This window comes from Lemur catta, chromosome 6 (genome assembly GCF_020740605.2).
Source record: "Lemur catta isolate mLemCat1 chromosome 6, mLemCat1.pri, whole genome shotgun sequence".
NCBI classification, from domain to species: domain Eukaryota; kingdom Metazoa; phylum Chordata; class Mammalia; order Primates; family Lemuridae; genus Lemur; species Lemur catta.
This window is the reverse complement of record NC_059133.1, coordinates 97,311,653-97,332,725: the sequence shown is the minus strand read 5'-3', so window position 1 is coordinate 97,332,725 and position 21,073 is coordinate 97,311,653. Positions and strand designations below refer to the sequence as shown.

Genomic DNA, 21,073 nt, shown 5'->3' with positions numbered 1-21,073 from the left:
TTTCCAGTAATTTTTCTCTTTCAGGATCTAATCCAGGATACCACTTTGTGAGTATTTAGAGACTTATTCATTTTTCATTACTTCTGGGTATAAATTGATAATTCATTGTGGATTTAATTTGCATTTCTGTGAGCACTAAGGAGCTTTAGCTTCTTTTTATGTTTATGAGCCATTTATATTTCTTTGTCTGTGAAATACCATGGGTTCATGTCATTTGCCCACTTCTCTATTGAATTTTTTTCTTTGTAGTAATTCTTTAGTAGTTCTTTCATATTTGATTGATTGATTGATTGAGATAGTGTCTTGCTCTGTTACCTGGGCTAGAGTACAGTGGTATCATCATGCTCATTGCAACCTCTAACTCCTGGGCTCAAGTGATCCTACTTCAGTTGCCCTAGTAGCTGGGACTACAGGTTCATGCCAACACACCCAGCTAATTTTTAAAGAAATCTTCATAGAGACAGGGTGTTGCTATGTTGACCAGGCTAGTTTCAAACTCCTGGCCTCAAGTGATCCTCCTGCTTCAGCCTCCCCAAGTGCTAGGATTACAGGTGTGAGCCACTGCACCCAGCCTCTTTCTTTGATTCTAGAAATGTTTGTTAAGCTATGTTTGTTGTAATTTATCCAACAGTTAGTGATTTTGTAGTGAGAGTACTTCCCATAAAACATAGGGCACATTATTGCTTTTTAACAACTATGTATCTGAGGCTTTGAGTTAATTTTAAAAAGCAGAAATTTAATTAATATTAATGCTAATATGGCCTGTATTAGGGTTAGATGCTTGGTGTTTTTGAAAGAAATGCTGAGCATCTGTCTTAGGAAAATAAAAATATTTTAAAGCTGTTCTTAAAAATGAATACTGTGACAATTTATTGTTATTGTTGTTTTCTTTCTACTTTAGTAGCTTTTAAAAAATTTTGGCCAGTGTAGTGTATGGTTTGTGAGAGAGCCAGGAGACACCCCAGATTAATTTCCACTTAGCCTATGTGGAACTTTACAACAAAAGAAGAAGAAAAATGCAAGGAATATTATGTATTCCCTTCTTGATTTCAGTTTTATTATGATGTGCTGCATCACAGTTTGGTGATTGCAGTTTGTTACAGGGAAAGTAAATATTGTATTCAACTCAAATACCTGTGCTAAAAGAAGAGTTACTACATGGATAACTAGTTCACGAGTATTTTATCTCTAAATTTGAATGCCCAATCTGTATTTCACATTTTTAGATCTAAGCTCAACATTTGTTTATGTTTAAAACCAAAAAATACTGCTTTTTTTGGCTCATTGGTGAAAATGTATCCGTTGATACAAGCTGTCAACATGAATCATCTTTAAGGTACTTTGTTTTAGACATTGCACTGACAGCTCTTAAAAGCGTTCCAGGAGAGAATCATTTGGTTTGATTGCGTGTTATTGCATGTCTGTTATGTAAAGTCCATAGTATGATTTCCACAGGGAATGGGTCTGTCTTTAGGCACTTGAACACAGCATCAGGGTACAACAAATTCCCTAGCTCTCAAAGTGCAGCTAGTTTTGAACACCTGCAGAAGAGGAGGAGGAGCAGGCAGCCTTGGTCTGTGGGATGAATGGAACAAGAGCACATAGTTGGATAGGACAGGCAGGCTTTGGGCATATTGATTTGCAAAAGAAAAATAGTATTCTATCTGTATTATTAACAGAAATGGCTAAGACAGACGCTTTTTGGAGTTCTACAGATAGTTTTGCTTCTTCTATGACCTGTTTTGTGATTGTTTTCTTCTTAGTACATTGGGGTGTTTTTCCTTTGTAATGATATTGAGAAAAGCAGTTATTGATGTTTATTATTTTTCCCTTAAGCATCCTACAGTGCAACTTATTGAAGTTTAGATGTAACATAACCACTTTAAATTCAAAATGACGTCAAACCTAGGGTTTTTTTTTAAAAACACAGATCTATATTATTTTGTTCCTAGTTACTTCAGTCACCAGCATTATTCAAACTTGGACTTAGGTCATATAGTTATAACTTTTATACCTTAGATGGAAAGATTCTTGGCATACTTCTGAGCATGCATAATTACTCATCTTCACTGTCACACAAGGGTAAAACATATTTCTCTATGCCATTTGAAATGGAATAGACACATCTCCTGTTCTGTAGAACAGCAATCACAGGTAGCACCAACTCATGCTCTTTCTGTTGATTTTCCTTAAGAAGCAGAATGGCGTAGTAGTGTTCATTATTATCTAACTACATGGCTTTAGGATGAATAATTTTCCTGCATATTCTTCAGATTATTTATAAACTCTAGTTTACTATTGAAATCACTTTAATAGTACCCTGCACATTTTACAAGAATTTTCTGAAGATGAGTTAATATCTAGAATGCTATTTAAGCCCTTCATAGATTAATTTTCAGTATACAACAAACCTTAATTGATTGCATGTACCATGCTAGACACCATGCAAAGTTCTAAGTATATGAACGTTGAATAAAAATAGGCCCTACTTTTGAACTTAGATATGGTTGAGGAGACATAAATAACTATGTATAGTATGTTACATGCTGTGAGATGTTCAAAGTGCAATGAAAAGGCAAAAGAAGGCAATAATTGATGTATAATTAGAAATATAGATTCAATTAGGAAGATACATCTTAACTATAATTAGCAATTAGATTTTTAGAACTAGAACTGGAGTGTAACTTCTCTATTACTATTTATATTGCCATTAGAATTATAGGGATTTTTGTTTGTTTTTTCTATTATTAGTTTTCTCTTTCTACCTTATTTTTTTATTCTCTGCCTTTTTAGCCAGAGAACTGTGAGTTGAGAACAGGATTGGAAATCACAAGATCTATTTCTGGCCTCAGTTCTGCCAAATACTAGCCCTACGTTTTGGGAGGAATTTATTTAACTTCTCTGAGCCTCAGTTTTATCAACTACAAAAAGGGAAGAATAGCTTTTCTATGTCACAAGATAATGATGTGAAAGTACATTTTTACAAAGATCAGGTTTTCAGATGTGTTGCTGAAGAGTGCCTTTTTTTCCTTAAGTCTGACTGAAGCTTCCCTTGAGTGTTGACTCTGACTTTTATTTGCCCTGCAGCCCAGTGAGGGCACAGACTGGCTGGTGTGCTGTGATTCTCCTGACTCATCCTTGCTTCCTCCCTCCTCTTTCTCACTCTTTCATTTCCCGGGATTGCATTGCTGCGTTAGAAGTAAGTCTGTCTCCGGCAAAGGGCAATGCAAGTCCACTGTGGTAAGGTTTTTCTCCATTGTCATGTACTAAACTTACTATGAAAGATGTTTAATTTTAAGTTACATAACAGATTATTGGGGGAAATGTCATCTGGCTGTCATAATATTTAAGTATTTTGAATAAAATTAGTCTGTCGTTCTCCTCTTTGACATGAAGCTTTTCATTTCTATTTTAAGAATAGCAAACCTAGAAAAGCTTTTTGTGCATTTATCTCTTGGAAATTTTCAGGTTAAGAATTTTTTAGGAGAGTTTTCATACTGTGGAAGGTGACACGCAGGTGATCTGAAATCAATGAAGTGGGTTGCAGCTAAAATCAATTTAGTGCAGTAAGAGTAAGTCCTGTTTTGTGAATTCTGTTATACCTGTGGGTATGAATGTTTACTGTGTTGTCTTCTGTATTTTTTGTGGGTCTTGGTCTTCATGTTGGGTGGAAAATTACTTTTGTAATTTCTTTCATACTCTCCATTTTCCTATTTTAGGTTAATAGTTTTCTAAGAGGCATTTGGTTGTTAGTGTCCTGTTTGGAGAAAAGCAGTTATCTGTTTCCATTTTGTAAGATGACTACTTGAGAGATAGGTATTATATAAAGTCTGAGAAGCAATGGTAAGGGGTTGTTGGCATAGCTTCAGGGAATGAGTCCTTCCGTAGATGAGTCTAGCATTGTAGCTGGGCTCTAGAATTTTGCCAAAGCATCTTCAGATGGAAAAGTTAAGTCCGTAGGTGCTCAGCTTAGCGGCTCTGACTCAGAAGGTGAAATACTGCTTGAGGTGGCAGAATAATTTATAACTGATGTGAACCAAAAAAGAACAGAACAACAAAATGCAGTCAATGCATTGAGCAGTAGCTAGTAATGTATTTTTGAAATGGTTCTTGAATGATTGCCAAGCTGTTTTTTATTTAGTTCCTACCACCAAAGCAAAGTTATATTTTATATTTATTTTAATATATTTCCTTTATCTCCATATCTATTTCTTCTCCACTTCCTTTTTGTTTTTTCTTTTTTTAAAGAAATCATGTTTCCTTTAGGTTGAGTACTTAATTCACACTCTTTCCTGCCCTGGCTGCTACTCTGGCAATAATTAGGTCCCCATCTCTCAAAAACATTGCATTTGACCAGACTGAGAGCCAGTGTGAACACAGGCCCCAAGCCAGGGCTTTTGGAATAACAAGAACAGCAAAACCCAGCCTGTCTCTCTTCACTTAGAAAGGGATCACAGATGGGAGGGTCCAAAGCTTCACCTTCCAAAATTAGAAAACCTAGAGCTCAAAGCAAAAATGGAAACCAAAATGTATCAGGAGTGAAGTATAGTACCCCCTCATATACTCAAGGTCATCTACTTCCCTTTTTAATTGAAGAGTGTTGTGCATGTATCTTTGTGTGTTTGCTTGAAGAAAACATCAAGAATGACTTGTTCTATGTCCTTCTGTCTGTAACTTAGAAGGCACTATGATACGGTTGGAAAAGCACCAGAATGGGAAGCAGGAGACTTCAGCCTAAGAGTTGGGCATGAGCCCTGGAGGTGAAATGGCTAGGCTTGAATCCCAGCTTCATGACATTGGGAAAATTATGTATCCTCTTTAGTTGCTTCAGTTTCCTTGTCTATAAAATGGAAATAATAATAAACGTCTTATAGCATTGTGGTGAGGTTTAAATAGATGAGTTAAAGTCTTCAGAAGGGCACATGGTAAGAGTTATATTAGGGTTACCTGTTGTTACTGCTGTCCAGTTCTTCATAGCAAGCTAAGGGAGCTTGGGTAAGTTATTAAAGCTCTGTGGACTTCATTTATTTAAAAAAAAAAAAAAAAGAAAGGTATAGTTCTTTAATTCTTTGTGTACATTTAAACTCTGATGTTTGGTCCCAAATACTTTTATGTTTTTGAGCCCTTGAAGTTACTCCTTTGTGTTTTTTAATATTACTGGGGCCAAAGAGATGGATATTCCCAGCAGTACAAATATTTTGTGTTAACGATTTAGATTGTCAGGATGGTGCTAAGACTACCTGTAGATGTTATTTTTCTAATATGCTAAGTTTTAGGTATTCTATTACCCAGATCAGCTCTTTTTCTTTTAGTGAAAGCCTATTCCTTATTAATACCAGTAATTGTTAAGAGAAAGGCTGCTATTTTTATATTTTTGCATTATATGAATCAGTCCCCAGGAGTGAAACCTTCTTCCAATAGTCATCTGTTCTTTCCTTCAGACTTCTTACATAAGAGCACAAAATGTTTGGTGAATCTTCATTAAAATTTCACATGTCCTAAATAAAGAAATAAATTATAAGGTAGGGAGGCCATGACAAGAAAAAAAAGGTATTTAATTTGAAATGGCTATTAAACAATATATTATTCCAAAGTTGTAATTTGACAAACTTGTATTTTTCGTTGTTGTTTTGTTTTTATTTTTTGAGACAGTCTTGTTCCATTGCCAGCTGGAGTGCTGTGGCGTCAGCATAGCTCACAGCAACCTCAAACTCCTGGGCTCAAGTGATCCTCCTGCCTCAGCCTCCCAAGTAGCTGGGACTACAGGTGCTCGCCACCTCGCCTGGCTAATTTTTCTATTTTTAGTAGAGGCAGGGGTCTCACTCTTGCTCAGGCTGGTCTCGAACTCCTGAGCTCAAGGGATCCTCCCGCCTCGGCCTCCCAGAGTGCTAGGAGTACAGGCATGAGCCACTGCACCTGGCCTTGACAAATTTGTTGATCTCGTGTTTTAGATGAGATGAAAAGGTCCTCTAGTTGTGGAACAAAGAATGTTCTTCAATCTTTTGTTAGCTTTGAGCTGTTAAAAATAAGGGGAAAAGTTATTTTGTGCTAAATTTGGTGTCAGTTTGTTAACTTTTCCCTTATTTCTTTTTTTTTTTTTTTTTTTGAGACAGAGTCTCACTTTGTTGCCCGGGCTAGAGTGAGTGCCGTGGCGTCAGCCTAGCTCACAGCAACCTCAAACTCCTGGGTTTAAGCAATCCTTCTGCCTCAGCCTCCCGAGTAGCTGGGACTACAGACATGCGCCACCATGCCCGGCTAATTTTTTCTTTATATATTTTTAGTTGTCCAGATAATTTTTATTTCTATTTTTAGTAGAGACGGGGTCTTGCTCATGCTGGTCTCAAACTCCTGACCTTGAGCGATCCACCCGCCTCGGCCTCCCAGAGGGCTAGGATTGCAGGTGTGAGCCACCGCGCCCGGCCCCTTATTTCTTCATGATGGAACTTTTGAAATTTCTGTTTCACTTATCTTGGCTTAGAGCCCCAAAAGTCTCTTTTCTGAGAATTAAAATTCTTACCTATTTTGTTATGGCTCTTTTTTTATTTTGTTTCTGCTTTTGCTTTTTTAATCAGTTCTTGCTATTAGAGGTTCTGTTTTTAGAAGTTTAGGTAAGTAACTTGTTGAGAATTCCTGTCTGTGAGCACTTGGGACCTCTCTGACCCTTGATAAGCCTTCTATTTGAAGAGCTGTGCAATTATAAGGCAAGGCTACATCTTTTGACATGGCATAAAAACAGATTATAAAACTTGTAGAGTGTGAACGGAAAGTGAGAGCAGATGTGATTCCAAGATTAAGAATAAAGGGCCGGCCCGGTGGCTCACGCCTGTAATCCTAGCACTCTGGGAGGCGGAGGCAGGTGGATCGTTTGAACTCAGGAGTTCGAAACCAGCCTGACAAGAGCAAGACACCGTCTCTACTAAAAAAAATAGAAAGAAATTAGCTAGACAACTAAAAATGTATAGAAAAAAAAAAAAAAATCAGCCGGGCATGGTGATGCATGCCTGTAGTCCCAGCTACTCGGGAGGCTGAAGCAGAAAGGACTGCTTGAGCCCAGGAGTTGGAGGTTGCTGTGAGCTAGACTGATGCCACGGCACTCTAGCCCGGGCAACAAAGTGAGACTCTGTCTCAAAAAAAAAAAAAAGAAAAATAAGAATAAAGAACATATTTAAAAAAAGAATAAAGAACATACCAAATAACTTAGGAGGTAGGGGTTTAATAACATTTTTTAAGTGCTTTTAATTTTTTTGATGAAAATTTTTAAATTTAAATGAAAGACTGGCAGGGTACAGTGGTTCATACCTGTACTCCTGGCACTCTGGGAGGCCAAGGTAGGAGGATTACTTGAGGCCAGGAGTTCGAGACCAGGCTGAGCAAGAGCGAGACCCGGTCTTTACTAAACATAGAAAAAATTAGCCAGGCATGGTGGCACATGCCTGTAGTCTCAGCCACTTAGGAGGCTGAGGCAGGAGAATTGCTTGAGCCCAGGAGTATGATGCAGCCACTTCACTCTAGCCCAGGAGACAGAAGGAGACTCTGTGTCAAAAAAATTAAATGAAAGACTAACAAGAATACACTGTTTTAAGTCACTTGTAGTGAGGTAACTGATATTCTTTGACTATTTTATGTAACTCTGAAATGCAAATTATTTGACAAAAGAGTGTGATCTTATGTGTTTCTTGGGATGTTAGACTATGATTGACTTATTCAGTATCATATTTCTGTTAACTTTCCCAACTTTTTCACTTAACAAGACTTAGCCCAGTTTGGAAATATCCACAGTTTCAGTAATGAAAAAATTTTAATCTTCAGCAATGCCTCATTACCTTTCGTTTTAGCCACATTGCAGAGGTTTGAGGGTGGAGGATCCTATAGCTGCTAAGCCGTATTATTAGTTGCTCATTTGGAGATTTTGAGAGAGCAAATAAGTAAGAGAAGTGTACTAAAGTTCATGAAGGACAAATAGGAATTTTGTGCTACTACTGTTCTTTACTACCTTTTTCTTCTTCCTTGTAAAATTATTATTCTGTATTTGAACCTTTCTTTCTGATGCTTACAAAATGGAGTTCCTTGAAGAGATGATTTAGTGAACAGATAATCCTTGGAGTGTATAAATCATGTGACACAGAGAAATCCCTTTTTAACAGGGGGTGGAGGATCTGCGTGACTCATTAGAATTGTGTTCTGGCAAAAGGTGGGTAAATATAACTTTACAGGAAAATCTAGCTTAACTGGTTTTTTTTTTGTTGTTATTTGTTTGTTTTGTTTTGTTTTGTTTTTTGAGATAAAGTCTCTGTCGCCCTGGGCTAGAATGCCATGGTGTCACCCTAGCTCACTGCAACCTCAAACTCCTGGGCTTGAGCAATTCTCCTGCCTCAGCCTCCTGAGTAGCTGAGACTATAGGCACATGCCATCATGTCTGGTTAATTTTTTCTATTTATAGTAGAGATGGAGTCTTGCCCTTGCTCAGGCTGGTTTCGAACTCCTGACCTCAAACGATCCTCCCTCAGCCTCCCAGAGTGCTAGGATTACAGGCATGAGCTACAGTGTCTGGCCTAGCTTAACTATTGATCTGGCTTTGGTGACTGGGTTTTCCTCACTCGTGGACCTCCAGTCTTTCAACAAAGTTATAGAAATGGTTCCGAGTAAATAGTAACTGTTTTCATTCATGGTGATTCTTCATTATTGATGACTTACCAAGAATGAGCACAGCTTGGGTTATTACTGAAGTGATTTTAAGTATTCAGTGAATGAAATGATTTACCTTACAATCACTGAAAAGTCTAAGTCATTTTGCCTCTGTTCATTGTGTTAGAGTATGTCTGGGCTTTGGATATGATAGAGAAAAGGTAAATTGATGATAGCAATTTACCCTTTTACATTTAGCAAGATATAATGTCTGGGTCCTACCTTTATTAAAGATTCTAATTTAATTGTTATGGGTTGCAACTTTAGCCTAGGAATTCTTAAAAGTTCCACAGGTGACTTTAGGCACAGAGTTTGAGAACTTCTGTGTTAGATAACCTCCCCAGCTAGATTTCAGACTCCTTAAAACAGAGATTATAATCTTAAATTCTCTCTTCAACATAGCAATACGACTATGAATTTATTATATTGCTGATTATATATTTAATAGTTAAACACACCCTGAACATAAAGGAGTCAATTATTTAGTTGTTAAAACTAAACTAATATCAAGAAAGCCACCATGGAAGTACAGATTTTTTAATAGGTATTGTGGAATACAGATGCTCTTCAATTTATGATGGGGGACATCCAATAAACTCAATCACAAGTCAAAAATATGGTAAATTGAAAATGCATTTAATACCTTGATAAACTTGTGATAAAATCAAAAAATCATAAGTCAGAGGCCATCTGTACAAAGAAAAGAAATAGTTGTGCAGTAGTGTAGGGCTTAATCAGGAAAGGCTTCTTTAAAGGCATATAGTCACATCTTGACTTGTGTTGAAAAGCAGAAAGGACTAATTAAATGAGTTTTGGAATCCAACTTAGGTAGCTTGGAGGGACCATGACTCGGAATAACAGGAGACTTCTGCTAGCACATAGAAGGTATTTATTATGTTCTGAATCTTTTGTGTTTGAGCTATTTATGATACATCCTAAACTGAGTTTTACTTATGAAAAGGCAGTTCTGAAATGACTTAGCCCTGTTCAGACCTCCACTGAGTGTCTTTCTTCCTTGTGTATAGTCGAAGCTGGAAGACAGATGTATTTCCTCTTCAGAGAGATTGGCAGGTCTAGAGCAGCAGATAGGGGGACATATTATGTTGCACAGAAGGAATGTTCCGTCCATGTGGGTTGGTGGTTCCAAGGCAGCAGTCGTGCAGAAAGAGAAGTGAGGGCTCTTCCAGCGGAACAGACTCCAGATTCAAGGCCTAGACCAACTTGTCTAACTTCCCAAAGACTTTAAGATTAATTATTTTATTAATATAATTATGCTAATTATATAATCATATTAATGGAATAAATATGCATGAAATCCTGTGAGGCACATGGGGGAGTGGGGCTGAGAAAAGAAACCATCAACAAAAATGTTACAAAAATATACTCTTAGTCTCCAGAAGTTTATAGTTAGGGAAATAAGGCAGATACACGCTATGTACTGTATGTTTTACAGCAGAGAGTAACAGATAAGTCCTCTGAGTTTAGAAGTAATGAGAAGCATTCAGGCGGGCGGGATTGAGGGGAGAGCATTCTGGGTGGATGGGACAGTGTGGCTTCAGCACCAGTGCTATGTGAACTTAGACAGCAGAAACGCAGGTGCAGTCCATATGTGGAAATACAGAGAAGAATAAAGAGCAGTACTTAACAGTCCCCGAGGAAATCCAAATAGCTAACATTCAGGGCTTCTTTTGTATCAGAGATGGGACCAATTTTCCTGTCAGCCAAACGGTGAGCATCACCGTTTGTTTGGTATATGTTAGGCATTACTTGGGGAATAACAAAGACGTTTAAGGCATGTTTTCTCCCCTTGAAGGATTTATAATCTAGTTGGGGAGATGACTGGTACATGTAAAAATATTCTGAAGTGTAGTACAAAATATATCATTACAATACTTTGTGTGGCCCAGACTCAGAACTATCTAGGAGTTCAGGAGAAATAAGAGGGGGTTTGGATATAGGGGTACAGAAAGGATGGAATTTAAGCCAGACCCTGATAGAGCCAGATCAGGGGTGTTAAATTGGGGTCCATGGATATGCTTCAGAGAGCCTGAATATCCCTTAAAATGATATGCTGCTTTGTACGAATGTACACTTTTTTTTTTTTAAAGAGACAGTGTCTCACCGTGTCACCCAGGTTAGAGTGCAGTGACCATAGTTCACTGCAGCCTTGAACTCCTGGGCTCAAGTGGTCCTCCTGCCTCAGCCTCCCAAGCAGCTAGGACTGTGTGCACATGCCACCATGCCCAGCTAATTTTTTATTTTTGTAGAGAAGCTATGTTGTCCAGGATGGTCTTGAACTCCTGGCCTCAAGTGATCCTCCTGCCTCAGCCTCCTAAAGTGCTGGGATTACAGGTGTGAGCCATCACACTTGGCAAAAAAATGTACAATTTTAAGGGAGTGATCTCACACCTTTCATCATGTTTGCAAACATTTTCTGCTCCCCAAAATGTTAAGAACATCAGCATCTACATGAATAAGGAAACAGGGCTTGGGAATTTAGTACAGCACTTGTGTACTTGCCTAGATAACCCTTCCCTCTTATGTGGAACACCTAGTACATGATTAAGCCAAATGTGGGCTAAATGATGGCTCCAGGAATAGAGAGGAAAGATTGGCTTTACCTCCTCTAATATTCTTCACAGTGCTGTAACCTTTTAAAAATTTATATTTGGTTTCCTAGGAAAACATTAATGTGCTCAAGAAGGGATAATGTATTATTCTAAATATTGTATGACTTTGCCCTATTGCTTTTTAAATGAAGGAGTCAGATAATTAGAAATAGATTTCAGATGTAGGACTACTCTTTTATAAAATTCAAACTGAGCCTGTACCTAATGGCCAGATGGTGCCTTAGGTTCATTTTTTCTGCTCTGAATTATTGATGGTATATAAGAGTTTCCATACAGGGAGGCAGGAAGTTAATTCATTTCTCAATAAACTAAAATCTTGTCTTTTCCCCTCAGTGTTGTTGAGTCTGACAAAGATAGAGGCAATGTTTTATATCCAGATAGACATTGATATTTTCCTTTCCGTGCGTTGACATCATCCTGATCTCTGCTTCCGCGGCTTCATCTGTCCTCACTCCCTGCCTTGTGCTTTGGAACACTGAAGAGCTGGCAGCCTGCATATACTGCGATATCTTCCAGCACCACAAAATGCTCTTCCTGCTGCCTGGAGCATCTTTGTCATCTTTCTTTGATCTGTTAGTTCTTACTCATTCTTTAAGATCCAGCTTTGTTGTACTCTCTTCCAGGAAGCCTTCCATGAATCTCCAGATAAGTATTCTCCTTTGTGTTGTCAGAGTACCCTGTGTTTGTCTCTTTTACCAGATTTTAAACTATATTTTAAACTCTTTGAAGGCAGAGTTTTTTTTTCTTTTATTTTTTTTTTCTTTTATTTTTTTTTTAATAGAGACAGGGTCTCACTCTGTCACCCAGGCTGCAGTGCAGTGGCATGATCATAGCTCACTGCAGCCTTGAACTCCTGGGCTCAAGTGATCTTCCTGCCTCAACCTCCAGAGTAGCTGGGACTACTGGACTACACCACCGTGCTAATTTTTAAAAAAAGATTTTTTTTGTAGAGACGAGGTCTCGAACTCTTGGCCTCAATTGATCCTCCTGACTCAGCCTCCCAAAGTGCTGTGATAGTAGGCATAAGTCACCACACCCAGCCCAGAGATTATTTTATTACTAGCACCTACAGAAGCAACTACCTCAGGAATAGGAGAAATCCAGTATGGCCGCCAGATTCTTGGCTTAGCTGACTGGTGAAAAGGCGCTCTCCATCTCCAAGTTGGATTGCAGACATTTAGGAGTCTTTGTGTTACTTCTGATGAAAGATAGTGATCGCTTATATTAGAATAATAGCAGAAAATGTTGAGAGAAGAGGAAGAGATGTATTTGGATATATTAAGATACATTTAGGCATAAATATATTGAAATATATTTGGTACTTAATCAAATAGAGGGAAGGAAAGATGGTAAGATAGATGCTAGCTAAAATTGAAAATTATTAGGTATGGCTGCAGTCCGCAACCCCCAGGCTGCAGACTGCTGCTGGTCCGTGGCCTGTTAGGAAATGGTCTGAGCAGCAGGAGGTGACCTGCTTGCTGGCCAGCGAGTGAAGCTGCATCTGTATTTACAGCCACTCCCCATTGCTCGCATCATCGCATAAGCCCCGCCTCCTGACAGATCAGCAGAGGCATTAGATTCTCACAGGATGGCAAACCCTACTGTAAACTGCGCATGTGAGGGATCTAGGTTGTGCTTCTTATGAGAGTCTAATGCCTGAGGGTCGGAGGCGGAGCTGGGGCCGTGATGCTAGCACTGGGGAGCGGCTACAAATACAGATTATCATTAGCAGACAGGTTTGACTGCACAATAAACGTAATGTGCTGGAACCATCCTGAAACCATGCCCCCCAACCCCCACCCCCCGGTCTGTGGAAAATTGTCTTCCGTGAAACCAGTCCCTGGTGCCCAAAAGACCAGGGACCAGTGAGGTATGGGGTACGACAGAAATGATGTAGAATTGGTACTTTTAGTTTATATTCTTCAGTAGAACAAGCATTATCTCTGGCTCTCTGTATGCGGTGAACTTTGCTCTTGATGGGTGTACAGTCTTGTGTGCTGCATTTTGTTGTGAAGGCACTCTTTGCTGGCATTCATTATTGATGATGGGCCCAGAAGTGCTGAATGGTTTTATGTTACTGTTACACTGATGAAAACATAATGAGAATTTGAAAGAGATGAAATCCCATAAGATTATAGCTGTGAAGGTCTCTTTTAGTCTTGTGGAGTTCGAAGTCTAGGAAAGGAATCCATATGAGGAATGGCACTAATGGCAAAGATATTTTTAAAGATTAAAAACATTAATTAGCATAGACTATTAGTCACTCTCATAGAACTACTTTTCAGGACACCTTGTTTATCCCCGTTTACTTCAGGTTCCACCTAATTACAAGCACCCCACCCCTACCACAATTGGTTATTTTAATAGCCAACTGTGTAACAGTCTTGTTTAAAAATAAAAGAGAAAACTCTTACAATTCAACAATAAAAAGACAACCCAATTTAAAAATGGGCAAAGGATTTGAATAGACAGTGTTCCAGAGAAGACACGCAAATGTCCAGTGAGCACATGTAAAGGTGTTCAGCATCATTGGTCATTAGGGAAACGCAAATCAAAGCCACAGTAAGATTCTACTTAGACCACTAGGATGGTAATAATAATAATAATAAAACCCAGACAAAAACAAGCGTTCGAACAGATGTGGTAAATTTAGAACCCATGTACTTTGCTGGTAGGAATATAAAGAGGTGCAGTCACTTTGGTAAATAGTTTGGCAGGTTGCTTTTTGAAAAATAGCTTTGGAAATATTTTCTATATTTTTAGGAAAATAGTTTGGCACAGAATTATCATATGATCCAGCAGTTTCACTCGTAGGTATATATTAATATAGTCAAAAGAATTGAAAACAGAAGTTCAAACAAAAACTTGTACATGGACATTCATAGCAGCACTATTCACTATCCTAAAAGGTAGAAACAATCCAACTGATGAACTAACAAGCAAAATGTGGTATATCCATGCCATGAAATACTAGTTAGCCATAAAAAGAAGTACCAGGCCGGGCGCAGTGGCTCACGCCTGTAATCCTAGCACTCTGGGAGGCCGAGGTGGTTGGATTGCTTGAGCTCAGGAGTTCGAGACCAGCCTGAGCAAGAGCGAGACCCCGTCTCTACTAAAAATAGAAAGAAATTATCTGGCCAACTAAAATATATATACATAAAAATTAGCCGGGCATGGTGGCGCATGCCTGTAGTCCCAGCTACTCGGGAGGCTGAGGCAGTAGGATCGCTTAAGCCCAGGAGTCTGAGGTTGCTGTGAGCCAGGCTGATGCCACGGCACTCACTCTAGCCCGGGCAACAGAGCGAGACTCTGTGTCAAAAAAAAATAAAAAATAAAAAAATAAAATAAAATAAAATAAAAAAAATAAAGATGCTCAACCTATCTACAGCTACACCACCACCCTGAACGCGCCCGATCTCGTCTGATCTCGGAAGCTGAGCAGCGTCGGGCCTGGTTAGTACTGGATGGGAGGACGCTCAACCTGTGTCTGAATTACATTGAATATAAATTAACTTTTGATTTTTTAGTTTCAGGAAAACCGGTCAGAGGACTGTCAAAAATTCTTCATTGGCCTATAAGTAAATGCATTCAATTCAGAAACTATGTAGGTTTAAACAATGTATTAATTCCTAGAACTTCAGTTTAGGAAAGAATTTTTTTCCAGATTGACATTTATTTTTTAAATATTTGCCATTCTTTATATTGACTCTCCTCCTCCTTTTCTAGGGCACTGTCTTTAATCTGGAGTCAGAGGAGGAGGAGTACCCTGGAGTCATCGCAGAAGATAGCAATGACATTTATATCCTGCCCAGTGACAACTCTGGACAGGTCAGTCCTCCAGAGTCTCCGACTGTGACCACCTCCTGGCAGTCGGAGAGCCTGCCCGTCTCGCTGTCGGCAAGCCAGAGCTGGCACACAGAAAGCCTGCCGGTGTCTCTAGGTCCCGAATCCTGGCAGCAGATTGCAATGGATCCTGAAGAAGTGAAAAGCTTAGATAGCGCTGGAGAGAAGAGTGAGAACAACTCTTCTAATTCTGACATCGTGCACGTGGAGAAAGAAGAAGTTCCCGAGGGCATGGAAGAGGCTGCTGTGGCCTCCGTGGGCCTGCCTGCCCGGGGGCTGCAGGAGGCGCCCCCCGAAGCGCCAGCACCCTTGCTTCCACACGCCACTGCCACGTCCTTGCTGGAGACAGGGGAGCCCGGCGCAGAAGTGATTGCAGGTGGGAAAGCCAGCCCTGCCACGTCTCTGTTTGTGGAACTGGATGAGGGAGAGGTGAGAGCAGCAACAGCGGAACCTGTTGACGTGGAGGCCGCGGCGATCCCTACGCTGGAACCCGCGACAGCGCTGCTGCGCGAGGAGGAGCCAGCTGGGAGGAGAGAGGGGCTTGCAGAAGAGCCCTCCCCTGCTGGGAAAGCAAAGGCCATGCCCTTGTCAGAGGGCAAGTCTATACTGCTGTTTGGAGGGGCCGCCGCCGTCGCCATCCTGGCAGTGGCAGTTGGGGTAGCGCTGGCTCTGAGAAAGAAATAGCAGATTTTTTTCAGAAGAGGAAGAAGACAAAAGAATCTGAGATTTTAATTGTATTGGCTGGAAATTGAACCGGTAGCAGCTGATGGGACATTTGTGGAACACTCTGGGATAACTGGGGACTTCTCAACACGGCAGCGGCTTGATCACGCAGTAGGGCTTGAGGACAGGGCGTTCATGGTCGTCTCAGTCCCAAGGGCCTTGGCTCACGCTAGATTGGCAATCTTACAATAAATACTCCCTCCAGAACAGGGTTTCTCAGCCTCGCGTGGTTGACACTTCCATCACTCTTTGTTGTAGGAGGCTGTCCTGCGTATTGTAGGGTGTTCAGTGACATCCCTGGCCTCTACCCACCCCACTCCCAGTGATGACAACCAGAAATGTCTCCAGACATTGCCAAATGTCCCCTGCGACAAAATCATCCCGTTGAGGGCCACTGCTTTTGAGGGGGAGGGTTAATTTAGGAAAATTGGGGATAGAAATTCCCAGGCAAAGGGGCTCGCTGCTGACTTGTTGGCTCTTCACCCCAACACTTCATCTTCCTGCTGAACAGGCTGTGCCGCAGCCACCCTGTCACGGAGTGTGAGGGTGCTTGCCCCGCACGCCTCAGCTGCCTCTCAGGGACCGCACTGTCCTCTTCTCCCGGGTTCCTGCCGAGATCCCCCAGGAGAGGGCTCGCTCTGTACTTCTGCTCAGACCTATCAAGTCCCTGGAGCTCCACTTTGTAAAGATGCTGCCTTTAGGAATCTTTACAAAAATAAATAAATATAACATAAAAGAGACCTAGGGTCCCCTTCCTGCGAGTGCAACTGTAAGTAACTCTGGTAGAGAGGCATTCGTCTCGTGTAGAGGCAGGAGGATGGCCTAGATGACCTACTGGGGTCTCTTCCAGCCCTTTTTGTCAGCAGTCGCCCCACTAAGCTGCGGTTACTGCCAGCAGCATCTCTGTTCCTGAACGGTCACTGTCTATAACTCTGGGCTAGTGTGATTTTTTCCAGTATCTGACCTCAGTCTTACTACTCACCAGTTCTGTGGGTCTCTTGCCACAAGGTAAAGATTTTCATGCTTGGGCTTACAGAACCAGTTGGATCATAACTCTTATTAAATGGAGAAAGTCTTCTAAATATCACTGAAAAGAGAACAGGCTACCCTTGAGTTTCTAGTTTGGCTTTCAGAGTTCAAGAATGGAGGCATCTCTGCCTAAACCCTTCACAGCCCAGATGCCTGAGTAATAAACCAAAATGATCCTAATCAGTATATGCTAGCTGAGGAGCAGCATAATTTTCTTTAATCTGGCTGATCGCACTTCTAAGGAAGGGATGGAACCGAGTCATTCCATGCCTGAGGGTATGGCGTCACTGTGCAGGGCACACATGCTTGATAAAAAAAAGTCATCTCAGATTTACCTTAGTAAATGTAACAAATTACTTTTTAGATCCTGAAGTTTATAATAAAAATACTTTACCTACCCTGATCACTAAAACCTGATGTTTTAAATGTGCTTTCTTTTTGAAATTTATTTTTTAAAATAAAGTCTTCTCCCTAAAGCAATACTATTTAAAAGTTGGTCAAGAAAAGGTCTGAGAGTATGTTTGTGTGTCTTTTATAGCTTCGTCGGGCCGCGTGTCTTTGTGTTCTGAGTTGTGGTGCCCAGCGAGGGGTGGTGTGCGAGGCTCTGGGTGCAGCTCGATCAGCGCAGCCGGAGGTGAGGGTGCGATGGAGGGTTTCTGCTTGGGCTCTGGCAGCTGCACTGGATCATTCTGGATTCAAATTGATGTGTTTGCATAGGCTAAGAGCAGAGAAAACTAGTGAGTTTATCTTGAATTTTTGTTGTTGTCTTATAATAAAATATTTTTCTTCCTGTGTTAACACTTAAACTTTGGATCCTCACACCCATTGGCTGGGTACATTTAAGCACTAATGCAGCCAGGTTCATTTCTGAGCTGTTCAAAGATCTGGGGCTCAGGATATGTGGGTTTATTCCCCACAAGAGGAAGGAGCAGGAAGAAGTGTGATATGGAGTGGCTATTGCTGCTTTATTTCCCCACCTGTTGAACATTAACCCAAGGTGATTTGGCCAATTGTGTTTTGCTAGGTAATGGCAACTAGCTGTTCTTTACTATTGGCTTTCTCTAGAGTGAATCTTTGTTAGTTCCTGAGTGACAGGATGAGTCCCTGTTCTTCACGTCCTTGTCCTCTGCCTCTGGCTGTGGGGGGACAGCCCTAACAAGGACTGCTGCTTACAGGGGCCCCTACTCTTAGCTATTACACTTTAAAAATTATTTCTCAAATTCCCTGCCCTCTTTTTTGGGGAGCTGACGACAGGAGGCTGTTCCTTCCTGCCCCGTGACTGACATACCGTCTAAGGTAAAGGGAAGATTCAGAATAAATCCAGCTTGTTTAAGGAAGAGGGAAAGCTTTTGTTAGTCCTTGGAACTCTTCTCAGCTGATGGATTGGAGGTCATGCTTTCTGACTACTTGGCAAAAGGCCAGTGAAGGTTTGTTGAGGAGGAAAAAAAGCCAGAATTAAGGAATGCCAGTTTATCCGTCTGTATTAAAGTGATAATTCTGGGTCTACAGAATTCAGTACCTATAGTGTGCCTTAGGGGACTCTCATCATCGTTGCCCTCTAGAGAACATTCTAGATAAAGAAATGCAGCTGTTGGAACTGGTTCACCTGTTCCCCACCCAGAGGCATCCTTGAAACCTCTTGCCTGTGTTTCTGTACCGTCTCTTGTCAAACGCAGCCACTACTGACCTAGCTCTGTCCTGGGGGAGTGAACAGGGAGCCCAGAGACACGGTTGTTGGAACCGCAGCCACCGCTGATACCTTCAGCCTTTGTGCGGATTCCTCTGATGACAGGAAAGTGATGCCTGCTCCTTGCCTTCTTCCCTAAAAGCATGAGACGTGGACAGACGTCCAAGTTTCACATTTGAATTTCTGAATTATTTTGAGATGTTTTATAGAAATAAAAGGTTTTATAGCTAAGAAATTTTTTTCTTCTTTCCTTTCTCTTAATTTCTTATGTCTTTTCATACAAACTTACCTTCCCAAGAATTTGAGGTGGAAATCCTGTTCATCGAGAGGGGCTTGTAGGCTGTCTGATCACTGATAGAGACAACTTAGAGCCTCTGAACTGACTCCCTCCCAAGCACTGCCTCATTTAAAGTCTGAGCAACACACCTGATACCAGAAAAATGCTTCCTCTTCTCTGGAGGACCAAGACCTGCTGTTAGTGGTAACCTCCCAACTGTGCGATCAGTTTAGTTTAGGGTGTATGTTTTTTTCCATATTAGAATATCCTTAAGAACTTTGTGTGGGTGATTATGTTAGCAAATATTAGTTGAGCACTTACAATATGCCCTCTCACTGTCACACTTCTAAGAGCTATTCCTTTTATTCCCATTCACAAATTGAGGGCACCTAATCAGAGTTTAGTAACTTTTCTAAAGTCTTCTAGTATAAGAGAAGGCAATGGTTTGAATTTTTCTGACTCCAAGTCTAGTACTTTTTCTGGGTTTTACCATTTTTGTGACCCTGCAAAGCAGTATTGGCAGGGGCTGTGCGGTTGTCAGTTGCTTCCTGCACGAGGGCGGACGGGATGACTTCTGATGTCCAGCCTGTGCTTTGCCTAGCACACCGTGAGCCCTGGGACAAGGGGAGCCTGTTTGCTGTCTAATTTCTAGAAAGGTACCGTACAGGCTAGGCAGAGCGAAGGTTATGTGCAGGACTGTTTTCAACTTCTAATGGTACCAGATGTTTTCCCTTTAGATAGTGAATGAGATGCCTCGTTGTTACAGAATTGGCAAGCGTCACTGCTGTCTCGTAAACAAGCTTAGGCAGCCTGACACAGGAATTATCACCACGTGCTAAAAGGGACAGGCGAAGACAGCGCCATGATGCATTTTTCTTTCTTCTTAGTTTGTTTCCTTTTGTCTGTCAGGTGGGCTGGAGGGTGAAGTGGGCAATACGCAGGCGTTGCTTGGCCTTGCGACAGACACGCACAGAGGCCACGGACTCGGAGGGCGGACCAGGCACAGCCCCAGGACAGCTTGCTCAGGCCGACAGAGGACTTCCCGGTGAAAACCTCCACAGCACAATGCCAAGCTGACTATAACCTTGGCCATAGAATACCAGTTCTGTGGCACAAAACAGCGGAATTCAGTCACTATTTTATAGTTACTTCATAATATAAACAGAGCTCCATGGAGAGCTGGAAACTATCATGTTCCTAAAATACGAATATATCCAGTCTTCCCTTTCAAGACTGTTTAACTCCAGCCTGCTTGCCACGTTCCCATGCATTCAAACCATCCGGGCCCTCCGCGCTCGTGTTTACAGACCCCCCGCCAGACAGCTGCTTCGCTGTGAGCTCAGGTTGGAACTGTTCTCAGGGATACCTGCAAGGCCTTGTCATAAGTCAGAGGTAGCAGCTGGCTCAGGATGATTCTTACCTTGTTCTCACCTCTCCTAAGCGGAACTGTCATAGTGATATTGCTCACTTTAGTTAGTGTTCTTTGCACCACTCAAAGAAACTGGTTAATGAATGCTCTGGTTCGAACAAAAGGTTTGACGTGTTAAGATTACTAGTTTGTTGCCTTTCACCAGGAAAAGGACGTTCAAGTACAGTTCCTGGTTAGAGTCTGGAATGACTCGGTTTGTTCCTGATGGTTTCCAGCAAGAGAAACCATGAGGTTTCCCTTATGTGGGTGGGTCCTTGGCCAGCACCAAAGGAAAGGACAGAACTTACTTTTTCCTAGTCTTGTATTTTTCCTGCTATGGTAGCCTTCCATTTCTTTCTTTCAGATTAAAAGTGCCTCTTCGTGCCTCATTCCTTAAGCTCAGTTTACTGTCGGTTCTAATGCTATCATCTGAAAAATGCTGGAATTAAATGGTAACTTGGTAATTAGCATTTTGCTTAAGCAGCATGTGTTTCCTCCTGCATTCAGTTCCACTAGTGCTTGCTCCCTGCCACAGCTCAGGGCTGCTCAGTTCTTTACTGTGGATTATCCTGCCTGCCTTCTGGCCCATTTGCCCTTCATCAGGAGAAAGGAACAAAAAATTCAAATCCATGGACTATGCTTTCTGTCAGAAGCAAAGTGTTGGGAAGAACACACTGGAGGTTGCAAATGAGATTAGAAGATAATCGACGGACTCATTCCTATGGTAACCTTCTGCCCTGGGCTTAGGTGGGATTTTTTTCGGAAATAAATCATGTAGTCTTTGTAAATAC

The 21,073-nt window shown here is 41.2% G+C and overlaps 1 protein-coding gene across 7 annotated transcripts in view; it reads left to right on the top strand.

The window, feature by feature from the left end:
* The window catches only part of BCL2L13 (BCL2 like 13), an 85,754-nt gene extending 68,343 nt beyond the window's left edge, over nucleotides 1-17,411 (top strand). For 5 of the 7 annotated variants that reach the window (XM_045554624.1, XM_045554628.1, XM_045554626.1 and 2 more), the window contains 2 exons: nucleotides 3,088-3,240; nucleotides 15,042-17,411. In XM_045554624.1, coding sequence (XP_045410580.1) covers nucleotides 3,088-3,240; nucleotides 15,042-15,842 — 954 coding nt within the window. In that variant the 3' untranslated portion in view covers nucleotides 15,843-17,411. Of the gene's footprint in view, nucleotides 1-3,087; nucleotides 3,241-11,648; nucleotides 12,037-15,041 lie in introns of those variants that run through there. The other 2 variants (XM_045554630.1, XM_045554625.1) reach the window with 2 other exon arrangements.
* Nucleotides 17,412-21,073: the final 3,662 nt, after the last annotated feature.